At 38.8% G+C, this 13,338-nt stretch overlaps 1 protein-coding gene across 2 annotated transcripts in view; it reads right to left on the minus strand.

Annotated features, from left to right (window-relative positions):
• The window catches only part of RAD18 (RAD18 E3 ubiquitin protein ligase), a 115,547-nt gene that overhangs the window by 78,790 nt on the left and 23,419 nt on the right, over positions 1-13,338 (minus strand). For both annotated transcript variants that reach the window (XM_043587998.1, XM_043587999.1), the window contains exons 5-6: positions 2,964-3,301; positions 1,310-1,409 (exon numbers count right to left, since the gene is read on the minus strand). In XM_043587998.1, coding sequence (XP_043443933.1) covers positions 1,310-1,409; positions 2,964-3,301 — 438 coding nt within the window. The remainder of the gene's footprint in view (positions 1-1,309; positions 1,410-2,963; positions 3,302-13,338) is intronic.

Here is a 13,338-nt window from a genome sequence, read left to right on the forward strand (position 1 = left end):
TTTAAGGGTCCTCAGAATCTGAAGGCATCAAAAGGAAGAGTATTCTTTGAATCAATTCTGATACGATTCTACATGGAACGGGTGGAGGGTTGTCACCCCTATCGAGAAAACGGCCCCTCAGGGTGTTGTGGATAAAATATTTCAAATGTCACAGTCTCTCTTATGTGACCAGACCCCAGGATCAGGATGTAACTAAAGAGAAACAGAGCTCAATGCTTCCCTAAGTGTACCTTCACAAACACTAGTTTTGCAAGATATGAGTTATGAGGACAAAAAGGTTTTGCAGTCAAATAAATGTAGTAATTGCTGGATTACACAAATTCCAACAACTACCTTCGATACAGAACTTCTCAGAGCCTTCAATACACTCACCGATGCAGTGAATCCTTCCTTAAGAGAGATACAATATGCAGTGCTTCTAAACTGCAAGACAGAGCAAATGGCAGGACAACATACAATATGCAACAAGGTGTGGGACCACTGTTGGAACTTGAACTTAATTACATATGGATGAGCAGGTCTTAGATAAATTGATGTAACTAAATGTATTAGAAGAAATATGGCAGATGCATCTAGAAAAAGAGCAGTCCAAACAAAAGGACCGATGCTGATTCCTCACTATTCAAGGAGAAAATGCTCAGCTTCTATACTCAAAACTTATTCCTCAGGAAGAAACATTTCTTTTCTTTCTTTCTTTCTTTTTTCCAAACAGGCTCCATGCCCAACATGGGGCCTGAGCTCACAACCCTGAGATTGAGAGTCACATGGTCTACCAATTGAACCAGCCAAGTGCCCCAAGAAGAAACATTTCTAAGGAGAATGAAGGTCACCAGATTTTTTTTTTAATTATTAACTTGTTTTATTTTTTTATCTTTTTAAATTTACATCCAAATTAGTTAGCATATAGTCCAACAATGATTTCAGGAGTAGACTCCTTAGTGCCCCTTACCCATTTAGCTCATCCCCCCTCCCACAACCCCTCCTGTAACCCTCAGTTTGCTCTCCATATTTATGAGTCTCTTCTGTTTTGTTCCCCTTCCCAAATTATTTTTGTTGCCCTTCCCTTATGTTCATCTGTTTTGTCTCTTAAAGTCCTCATATGAGTGAAGTCATATGATTTCTGTCTTTCTCTGACTAATTTCACTTAGCATAATACCCTCCAGTTCCATCAAGGTCACCAGATTCTTATGGCTTATGGGAAATAACCCTCAGAGCAAAGGAGACAGAATGGAAGAGCTGGTGGAATAGTTCACAAAGCACAAGAAGTACCTTGCTAAAGTAGGTCAATGGTTATACTTAACTTCCTTACCTTCTGAGGCTTTCCTTCTTCTCCTCACGTGTTAAACAGCTGTCTAAGTGCTTATTAATGTGATTTTCTGGAATATTAACCCCACAAACAGGACAATCCACTGTATTTTTTAAAAAGAGAAAGAAAGATTTTATTATTTATGGAAAGGGCAAAAATAACATATAACCTGACATCTTTCAGCAATTAATATAAAAAAATAGAATTCCAGGGGCGCCTGGGTGGCGCAGTCGGTTAAGCGTCCGACTTCAGCCAGGTCACGATCTCGCGGTCTGTGAGTTCGAGCCCCGCGTCGGGCTCTGGGCTGATGGCTCAGAGCCTGGAGCCTGTTTCTGATTCTGTGTCTCCCTCTCTCTCTGCCCCTCCCCTGTTCATGCTCTGTCTCTCTCTGTCCCAAAAATAAATAAACGTTGAAAAAAATTTAAAAAAAAAAATAGAATTCCAACCTTAACATGCACTTAGAAAAGCAAAAGAGAAAAAGAAGGGCCCCTCAGGGCAATAGAGGTAGGACAGACTTTTAACTATTAGCTAAAAACACTACAACAAGAACAGTCAATTGATACAATGATCAAAGATTTGTCAGGAAATGCACTTAAAATTCACCTATCCTTACAAAATTTAAACTCTTGAGTACTAATATGCTAATTTCAACCTAAGTTTAATAACCACTCATTGCCCTGCACTGTATGTGATGTGGGCATACTAAAGATGTGTTAAGACCTAATTTCTGCCTAAAAGGTGCTCTGAACTTCACAGGCAAGAAAAGACATGGAAATAATAGGTTAAACAAACCGAGCCATTCATCATCAAAAAAGCAAACTGTACACAAAATAGTCCAGAAGGCAAGTGCTCTGCCACTTTGGTGATGGGAGAGGCCAGTATTATCTGACACAACAGAAGAACGGTTAGGATCTGCATAAAGTCTAGAAAGGTAAAACAAGGGTCAGCAAACATTTTTAGTGAAGGACCAGGTAGTAGAGATTGTAGGCTCTGTAGGCCAGATGGTCTCTGTTACAACTACTAAACTCTTTCATGAGCATGAAAGCTTCATAAACAGAAGGGGGGTGGATATTTTCCAGTGAACCTTTATTTACAAAAATTGGTGTCAAGCCAAATTTGGCCTGCAGCTTGTAGTTTTTCCAATCTCTGGGTATATTCAAGAAATAATGGGGAGATCAGCTGGGCTAGTGTAGAAGGATTTTTGAGAGGGAAAAATAAGAAATAAGATCAGACAGCTAGATGAGGGGTCAAATTGTCTGTGGCTATAAACGCCAGTCGTAACAGCTTGGAAGTGTTCAAGCAGTGGTATAATAAGACAAAAGGAGCTCTTTAAGATTAAAATGGAATTGATATGAAAGATGAGGGGGGAAATTAAAAGCTGAAAAATAGACACCAACTGCCATAGTTAAAATATGAGCTAATTAAAACTGCTTCATTTTTCCAGCAATCAGCCTCAATTCCCATTCTATGAGAGAGAAAGAGTACAAAAATATCTTGCAGCACTGCCTACATCAATTTCTGAGAATGTTAAAATGTGAAATCTGGTTTGCCCTTTCCCATTCCTTCCCCCCTCAAGATGCTGATTTATTCTTATGTCATGTGGGATGAAAAGATTTCCATTAAGTAAGAAAACACATATATGAAAATAATTTCCTACCTTTGGCAGCCTGTTTCAAAGTTGACGTAGAGGGTGTCTCAGGAACATTAGCCACTAAGGAACGTGGAGCTGTCTTTTCTACAGAAGGTGCCTCTTTGGTCTTTGAAGAAGTGCTCACCTCTTTTTGAGGGATGACTTTGCTTTCATTCTCTTTTATCGACAACTCTGATGTAGAACCACCAGTTTCTCTAATCAAGAAATTCTCCATTAATTTGCTTCCTTGCTTTAAAGAATGTCTGAAGGCCACCGGAGTGTGTACTTTGGCAGCAAGGTTCTTTGAAGAGGAGGAAGCAGGAGATATGGGTGGTGACTCTAAGGCAAACTGCAGCAATTGATTCCTTGAAGCACCAAAAACACAATAGGTAACTAAGACGTCAAGTTATACTTAGTAAGTTAACTGACATAACCCGTTTTCCCAATTAACACTTGCTTCCGTGAAATACAGAACTTATTCCATAATGACAACCAAACCAGCATTTCTTCAAAGCAATAAACCTGATTTAAAAAGCAGTTAATCTTTGGGGCACTTGGGGGGTTCAGGGTGTTAGACATCTGACTCTTGGTTTTGACTCAGGTCCTAATCTCACAGTCTGTGGGATTGAGCTCCGCATCAGGCTCGGGGCTGGCAGCACGGAGCCTGCTTGGGATTTTCTCTCTCCCTCCCTCTCTGCCCCTCCCCCACTCATGCACACGCACACATACATACATACATAAATAAATATTTTAATGCAGTTAATCTTTTATAAAGGAAAAGAGATACTTCAGAATCTAGCCTTGGAGAATACCTGGTATAAGACTTACTCTCTAACCATACATAACTTTAGAATCTGGACAAAACATATAAAACAACTGTTTATAGCATGAACTATAGTCAACACAAGCCTGCAGTCAATGAAAGAGAAGAAAAACATGAGGTGATCCACCACTGCCCCCAAGAACTTCCCTGGAAGCATCTTCTGGGAGTGGAAACAGAGATCAGAGTTCTGGGCAAAGATGGCTAGAATTGGAGGGACAGGGTGGTGGACAGTGGGTAGCCACAGAAAGAGAACACCAAAAATCTGCATAGAAATTCTCATCCATTCCTGATCATCTCCATGGCTGCAAAAGCATAAGACAAAAAGCACAAGGCGACCTATTAGGAAGCAGATGCTGGGAAACTGAGATTCCCAAAGCTGCTGACAAGTTGTTGGAATTTGAGCCCCAATTGCAGAGATCTTATAAAGATCCTAGACATTCAGTTGAAACCCCACAAAGGCCACACCTTAGGAAAAATAAATAAAACTGAAGTAGGCCAAATCCAACAAAGAACTAAACAAGGCCCCGGCAGAATAAAAGTGAAGAACTGGAACCAGAACAGAACCCAACATCTTTCAAAGGAGGATAATTCGCAGCCTCTATAACATTTCATCAACAATGTTCAAAACACATATAATCAAAAGATAAAATAGTCAATGGAAGCAGATCCAGAAGTGGTCCAAAGAGTAGCATTATAAAGACTTCAAGATAACTACAATGAATATATTAAAGAAAAACGATGAAAAAACACACAAATGAGTAAAAAGATAGTGTAGTGTTAGAGGGAATTAAAATTCATCCCCAAAAGGATAAAACAAAGAAAATAAAACCTGGGCATATATTAATCAAACTGTTAAAAAATAAGAAAGAGAAAATCTTGTAAACAATCAGAAAAAAAATAAGACACGTTCCCTCTAAAGCAGTTTCCTAACCTTGGCACTTAGGACACTGTCAATCAAATCATTTTTTGTTGTGAAGAACTGTTCTGTGCATTGTAGCAATGTCAGCAGCATATACCCCACCCCAGGTTGAGACAACCAAAACATATCCAGACATTACCAAATGTCCCCCTGGAAGAGAGGGTGAAGTGAAGGTAAAATCACTCCCCATTGAGAACCACTGCTCCAATAAATAATAAAAACAGCACTGACTTCACAATGAAAGCCAAAAGATAATATTATGACATCATGACATCTTTAAAGTACAGAAAGAAAGCAAAACTACCAAGAATTCCATTTCCATTAAAAATAGTGTTCCGGGGGAGAGGGTGGGGTGGCGCCTGGGTGGCTCAGTGGGTTGGGCGTCCAATTTCGGCTCAGGTCATGATCTCGCAGTCGGTGGGTTCAAGTCCCGTGTCGGGCTCTGTGCTAACAGCTCGGAGCCTGAAGCCTGCTTCAGATTCTGTGTCTCCTCCTCTCTCTGCCCCTCCCATGCTCATGCTCTGTCCCACAATAATAAAATAAAGGTAAAAAAAAATTTTTTTTTAAGTGTTCTAGGGGTCCCCGAGTGGCTTAGTTGGTTAAACATCCAACTCCTGATTTCAGCTCAGGTCACGATCTCATGGTTCATGAGCTCGAGCCCCACATCGGGCTTTGCACCATCAGCACAGCTTGGGATTCTCTCTTTCCCTCTTTCTCTGCCCCTTCCTTGCTCACTCTCTCTCTTTCTCTCTCAAAATAAAGAAATAAACATTTTTTAAAGGAAAATTGTGTTCTGAAGTAAAAGCAAAATACATTCTCAAGCTAAGAAAAGCTAAGAGAATTCCTCACTGGCAGACAAGGAGGTAGTACAGAAATGTTCTTCAGCTTAAGGAAAATGATTCTAGAGGGAGGTACAAAAATGTCAGTAAGAATCAGCAGCTCCAGGGGCGTCTGGGTGGCTCAGTCGGTTAGGTGTCTGACTTCGGATCAGGTCATAATCTCGCAGTCTCTGAGTTCGAGCCATGCATCGGGCTCTGTGCTGACAGCTCAGAGCCTGGAGCCTGCTTCAGATCTGTGTCTCCCTCTCTCTCTCTGCCCCTCCCCTGCTCACACTCTGCCTCTTCTCTCAAAAATAAATAAATGTTAAAAAAAAAATTAAAAAAAAAAACAATCAGCAGCTCCACAAAAGGTAAATATGTGGGTCAAAACAAAACTGTTTTCAACAACACTAACAATGTCTTGTGGGATTTACAGCAAACATGGAAGTAAAATACATACAAAAACATAGTTTTAAAAAAGAGAAATAATATAAAAATACTGTAAAGTTCTTGCACTGTTCAGGACATGATTAAAATACTAATTTATGGTACACTGTTATTAGGACATATTTTGTCATTTCTTCAGTAAGGACTTAAAAGAGTGACACTAAGAGATATAATGTAAAAACTAACAAAGGAAACAATAAAAATACTTTTAATATCATAAAGAATGGGCAGAAATAAATAATTTTTTTTACAAAGAAACAAATGGAGAAAGAAAACAAAGGTAACATGCTAAACTGTAATCACATTAAACGTAATGGGTAAATACTCTGAAAGACAAAGATGGTCAGACTAGATTAAAAATAAGATACAGCTATACACTGTTTGAAAAAATACTTTAAATATAAAGACCCAGGAAGGTTGCAAATAAAAGGATAGGAAGAGAAGTACCAGGAAAATATTAATGAAAAGAAAGCTGATATGGTAACATTAACAACAGACAACATTAAGGCAAAAAGTATCATGAGAGATAAAGAGGGACATCTCATTTTGACAAAATGGTCAATTTAATTCAAAGCATAAATATCATAAATTATAGGGGCTCCCGAATGGCTTAACCAGTTAAGCAGCCGACTCTTGGTTTCAACTCAGGTCAGGATCTCGAGGGTCATGAGTTCGAGCCATGTGTCAGGTTCTGTGCTGACAACATGGAACCTGTTTTGGGCCCTCTGTCCCCTTCTCTCTCTGCCACTTCCCCACTAGTGTGCATGCTCTCTCACTCTCTCTCTCAAAAATAAAAAATCATAAATTATATTCACTTAGTAGTATAGCTTCAAAATGTATAAAGCAAAAACTGAACAAACTAAAAGGAGAAACAGTCCATTCACAATAATGGTTGGTTTAAATAACAGTGTGTATAAATCTAAACATACCTTTCTAACTAACAAAATGGACAAAAATCAGTAAGAATACAGAAGATGTGAACCAATCCAATTAATCAAAGTGATGTAATTAACAAATAAAAAATATTACAAATTTTTTTGTAATGACAAATAATGAGCCCTCTTACAAAGAAAACCCCAAGCCCAGACAGTTTTGCTGGTGAATTCTACCAAATATTTATAGAAGAAATAATATCAATGGTACACAAAGTTATCCAGAAAATAAAAAAAGAATGTTTCCCAATTCATATTAAAGCCAGCATAACCTTGATAACAAAATCTGACAAGCACATTGTAGGAAAATAAAATTATAATCCAATAATATCTCATAAATATAAACACAAAAATCATAAATGAAACATTAACAAATAAAATCTAGAGATAAATAAAAACATATAATGCATCATGACCAAATGAGACTTATTTCAGGAATACAAGGTTGGTTTGTTATTTGAAAAATTAATGTAATTCACCACATTAGCAAATTTAAGGAGAAAAATTATACAATCATTACAATAAATGTAGAAAAAGCATTTGATAAAATCCAATACCCATTCATAACAAAAACACTTAGAAAGCTAGGAGCAGAAGGAAACTTTCTTAATCTGAAAAAAGATACTTTCAAAAAAACTATAGCTACTATTACAGCTTGAACATCTTCCCCTGAGAGTGAAAACCAGACAAGGATGTCTACTGCCACCATCTCTATTCAAATTATACTGGAGGCCATAGCTTTTGTGATAAGGCACACACACACACACACACACACACAAAATGGGAAAGAAAACTTTATTTGCAAGTGACATGATTATGTTTATAAAAAATCCAAAGACTCTACAAGCAACTAGAGTAAGTGAATTTTTACAAGATCCCTGGACATAATATCTGTTAAACAAAAATTAATGTCATGCCTATGTATTAGCAAATGGAAAATAAAATTTTTAAATAAATACCACTTGAAATATCATCAAAAATATTAAATACCTAGGAATAAATTTAACAAAAATGTGTAAAACTTATGTCTTGAAAACTACCAAATTTGCTGCGGAAAATTTTTAAAAAGCCTAAATAAAGAAATACCCTGGGTACATGCACTAGAAAACTCAACAAGGTTAACATGCCCATTTTCCCCATATTTATTTATAGATTCAATGCAATGCCAATCAAAATAAAAGCAACTTTTTTGGGGGTGGAAACAGTATATTCATTCTAATATTTACATGGAAATCAAACGCCCCAGAATGGCAGTAGTCTTTTTTTTTAATTTCAACAATCTTCACAGCATCTCCACCAGGAGTAGATTCCATCTCAAGAAACCACTTGCTTTGATCATCCATTTATGTTTTATCACGACATTACATCAATTCAGTCATCAGGCTCCACTTCTGATTCTAGTTCTCTTGCTGTTTCCACCACATCTGCAGTTACTTCCTCCACAGAAATCATGAACCCCTCAAAGTCATCCATGAGGGTCGGGATCAGCTTCTCCCAAACTCCTGTTCCTGCTGGTATTTTTGACCTCTTCCAATGAATCACGAATGTTGTTAATGGCATCTAAAATGGTGAATCCTTTCCAGGAGGTTTTCAACAGACTTTGCCCAGATCCATCAAAGCAATCACTATCTACAGCAGCTACAGCCTTACAAAAAGTATTTCTTAAATAAGAAGACTTGAAAGTTGAAATCACTCCTTGATCCACGGGCTGCAGAATAGATGCTGCATGAGCAGGTATGAAAACAACATTAATCTCGTACATCTCCATCACAGCCCTATAGGTAACCAGGTGCACTGCCAATGAGCAGTAACATTTTCAAAGAATCTTTTTTTCTTGAGCAACAGTTCCCAACGGTGGGCTTAAACTATTCAGTAAACCATGCTATAAACAGATGTGCTATCGTCCAGGCTTTGTGGTTCCATTTACAGAGCACAGGCAGAGTATATGTAGCATAATTCTTAAGGGCCCTGGGACAATCCACAGGCTAAATGAACACTGGCTTCACCCTCAAGTCACTAGCGGCATTAGCTCCCAACAAGAGAGGCAGCCTGTCCTTTGAGGTTTTGAACCCAGGCACTGACTTCTCTCTAGTTATGAAAGTTCTAGATGGCGTCTTCTTCCAATAGAAAGCTGTTTCATCCACATTGAAAATCTATTGTTTAGCATAGTCGCCTTCATTAACGAGCTCCGCTAGAACTTCCGGATAACTCACTGCAGGTTCTACATCAGCACTTGCTGCTTTACCTTATACTCTTATGTAATGGAGACAGCTTCTTTCCTTAAACCTTGTGAACCAATCTCCACTAGCTTCAGACGTTTCTTCTGCAGCTTCCTCACCTCCCTCAGCCTTCACAGAAGTGAAGAGTTAGGGCCTTGCTCTGGATCAGGCTTTGGTTTAAGGGAATGTTGTGGCCAGTTTGATCATATTCCCAGACCACTAAAACCTTCTCCATATCAGCAATAAGGTTGTTTGTTTCTTACTATTTGTGTGTTCACTGAAGCAGCACTTCAAGAACTTGGCCATTTGGCACAAGAGGGCTAGCTTCCAGCCTATCTCAGCTTTCAACATGCCTTCCTCACTAAGCTGAATCGTTTCTTATTTTTGATTTAAAATGAGACATGTGACTCTTCTTCTCCCTTGAACACTTAGATGTCCTGCAGGGTTATTAATTGGCCTAATTTAAATACTGTTGTGTCTCGGGGAATAGGGAGACCCGAGGAGAGGGAGAGAGGCAGAGAAATGGCCTGTGAGTGGAACAGTCAGTGCACGTGTATCATTTATCAATTAAATTCATGGTCGTATAAGGCTGCAGTTTGTGACACCCCAAAACAATTATCATAGTATCACCACAACAAATAAAATAATGATGAAAAAGTTCAAAATATTTTAAGAATCACCAAAATGTGACACAGAGACATGAAGTGAGCAAATGCTGTTGGAAAAATGGCACTGATAAGACCTGCTCAATGCAGGGTGGCCAAAAACCTTCAGTTTGTAAAAAAATTAAACACCTGGGAAGTTCAGCAAAGCAAAGTGCAGTAAAATGAGGCATGACTGTACCTGCAGCAAGCAGTACAGCTCCACTACCACGATGATAAAATTACACCCCGTGCCAAAACTGAAACTCATTAACTTCTTCATGTGCCCGCTACTTAGGGGGTAGTTTCGGCAGTGGAAATATAACAGAGAACAAAATCGTCTCAGTCCTCATGAAGCTTACACTACAGTAAGGGAAGAGATACTAGAATGCACACAACATATATGAAAGTGCCATGGGAAAAAAACAAAGCCAGTGAAGCCGTGCATGAGGAGGCGAAGAGCTTGGCACTCTTTACAGGATGGTCACAGAAAGCCTCACTGAGAAGGTGCCCTATGAAAACACAGAGCCCAAAGAAACTGAAGGACTAACCCATGTGGCTCTCTGGGGAAACAGTGTTTCCCCTAGAAATAACAGTAAGTACAAAGGCTCTAGGGTCAGAGTATGATTGACACATTGGAGAAATAGCAGGAAGGCCAGTGCGCCTGGAGCAGAATAAACAAGGGAAAGAGAAGTGGGACATGAAGTCGGCAAGAGACCCTGTTCTGTAGGGACCAGAGGATTGCCACTGACAGGACTCAGGCTGCTCTTCCAAATGAGATGGGACACCCCCTCCAGACGATATTAAGTACGACCTGACTTTTTTTATTTATTTATTTATTTTTGACAGAGACAGAGTGTGAGCACGAGCAGGGGAGGGGCAGAGCGAGAGGGAGACACAGAATCTGAAGCAGGCTCCAGGCTCTGAGGCATCAGCACAGAGTCTGACGCGGGGCTCGAACTCGTGAACTGTGAGATCGTGACCTGGAATGAAGTCGGATGCTTAACCGACTGAGCCACCCAGACACCCCTGTGACTTTTTGTTTTAAAGTGACACTGGTTGCTGGCCTCAGAAGGACTATCAGAGGGCAAAAGCAGGAATAGGAGACCACTAGAAGTGATCAAAGTAATACAGGCTGACGCTGGCTTGCCAGGATAATGCTGGCACAGTGATGAAAAGCTGTCAGATTCAGGAAACATGTTAATAACAGGGCCAGGAGGATTAACTGATGGAATGACAGAGTTAAGTGTGAAAGAGCAGGGTCAAGGAGGACTCCAGGGTTTGGGGCCTGGGCAAATGAAAAGACAGAGCTGCCATTTAATGAGGGAAGAAAGACTGTGGGGGCAGGAGATTTGGAGTGGGGGATGGCGGGCAGCCCAGAGAGTTGAGAGTTGCTTTTAAGAGGTTCAAACAGAGATATGAGGTAAGCAGAGGGATATGGTAGCCTGAAGTTTTGGGGTGATATCTACTTGAAGATGTAAATTTGGAAGCCATGAATGGACACATGGGATTTAAAACCACTAGACTGCTACAATTCACACAGCTTAATAGGGGCCATGTGAAAATATTAATTCTAAAAAGGATACTTAAACTGAATTGGTAATTTTCTCTTTCATTTCCACCATTCCTATAAATTTAATTTAAAGTCAGTTGGTATTATAATACCTAACAGCACTTATCATAGATACTCAGATTTTTTGGGGTGAAGTATGGACTTTCAGAATAATTGTGACTCCATCAAGTACAGGACAATCTTGCCCATTTGTTAACTATACAAGAACTCTACCTCTTCAGAATGTGGCCAAGAATCAAGAAGCAAAACAGGTCTCTGGGTAGACACCAAAGAGAAACTCAGGGCAGTCCTGAAACCCATGGGATCAAGTCCATGGACTTCATCATCTAGCAAAAGTCCCCACAAATGCTGTTCTGATCTAAAACATGTAACAGCAGTCTAGGACCATTTGGTGAAACAGGCAGAGGCCCACCAAAGAACAAATTCTTATTAGCACCTTAGGGCATCAATATATAATATAAGGGAAGATGATACAAACATGCGTAAAATATATATGATAATAATGACAGAAATCTTTTTTTAGGTTCCTTTGCTCCAGGTATTATGCTGGGTATCTTCTAGTAGAACTCTTCATTTCCAACCCTTACAACAATCCCTAAAAGTGTCAATAATATTATTACCACTTTTCAGATGTGGAACAGAGGCCAAAGAAGTTTAATATTTTGATCACAGATCACAGCTAGAGAACCCAGTTCTGCCTAAATCCAAAGTCAGTATGCTTTAAACTATACTGTAAGAAAAAAATCAAAATTATATTCTACACACTCTCCTAAGATGCTAAGGAATGATCTATTACAATTATCATCTAAAATGTCTGAATTCTTAAACATGGAGTAAGTACCTGGAGAAAAAGTACCTTGATGGGGATAGGATAAACCAAAGTAGTAAATGATGCTTTACACTCTCAGTTTGTAAAAATGATACAGATGTAGACTGGCTGCTACACAAAAATACTGAAACAGTATTTTCTTACTTAGGTCAAGAATGATGCTCCACTTAGACAAAAATATTCTGATTAAATTTTGTTCAACACATTTTTAAGCACATTATTTTAAATAAAACTGAGTCAAGAAAAATACTCATGTTCTTTGAAATAAATGGCTAGAGTTAGAAGAAAATGTAAGCTGTGAATGTCAGTATTTTGTCTGAAAACCTCTGGAACTATTTCCAACACTCTTTTATTTCAATTTAGAACATTAAAAAATTTTAAACCATTATGTCTTAAAATGGCACTGACCAATGAGAAAGAAAAAAAATATACAAACAATACAAATACCTTAGAAGATTAACTTCTTCCCTCATCAATCTTTTTTTTTAATTTTATTTTTTATTTTTTAAAATTTACATCCAAATTAGTTACCATATAGTGCAACAATGATTTCAGGAGTAGATTCCTTAATGCCCCTTACCCATTTAGCCCATCCCCCCCCTCACAACGCCTCCGGCAACCCTCAGTTTGTTCTCCATATTTGAATCTCTTCTGTTTTGTCCCCCTCCCTGTTTTTATCTTATTTTTATTTCCCTTCCCTCATGTTCATCTGTTTTGTCTCTTAAAGTCCTCATATGAGAGAAGTCATATGATTTTTGTCTTCCTCTGACTAATTTCACTTAGCATAATACCCTCCAGTTCCATCCACATAGTTGCAAATGGCAAGATTTCATTCTTTTGATTGACGAGTAACACTCCATTGTATATATATACCACATCTTCTTTATCCATTCATCCATCGATGGATATTTGCACTCTTTCCATACTTTGGCTATTGTTGATAGTGCTGTTATAAACATGGGGGTGCATGTGTCCCCTCGAAACAGCACACCTGTATCCTGTGGATAAATGCCTAGCAGTGCAATTGCTGGGTCATAGGGTAGTTCTATTTTTAGTTTTTTGAGGAACCTCCATAATGTTTTCCAGAGTGCATTGCCACCAACAATGCAAAAGAGATCCTCTTTCTCCACATCCTCGCCAACATCTGTTGTTGCCTGACTTCCCTCATCAATCTTAAACCAGATATCAAACAAGTACTGGA

The sequence above is a fragment of the Prionailurus bengalensis genome, chromosome A2, assembly GCF_016509475.1.
Source record: "Prionailurus bengalensis isolate Pbe53 chromosome A2, Fcat_Pben_1.1_paternal_pri, whole genome shotgun sequence".
Classification (NCBI taxonomy): domain Eukaryota; kingdom Metazoa; phylum Chordata; class Mammalia; order Carnivora; family Felidae; genus Prionailurus; species Prionailurus bengalensis.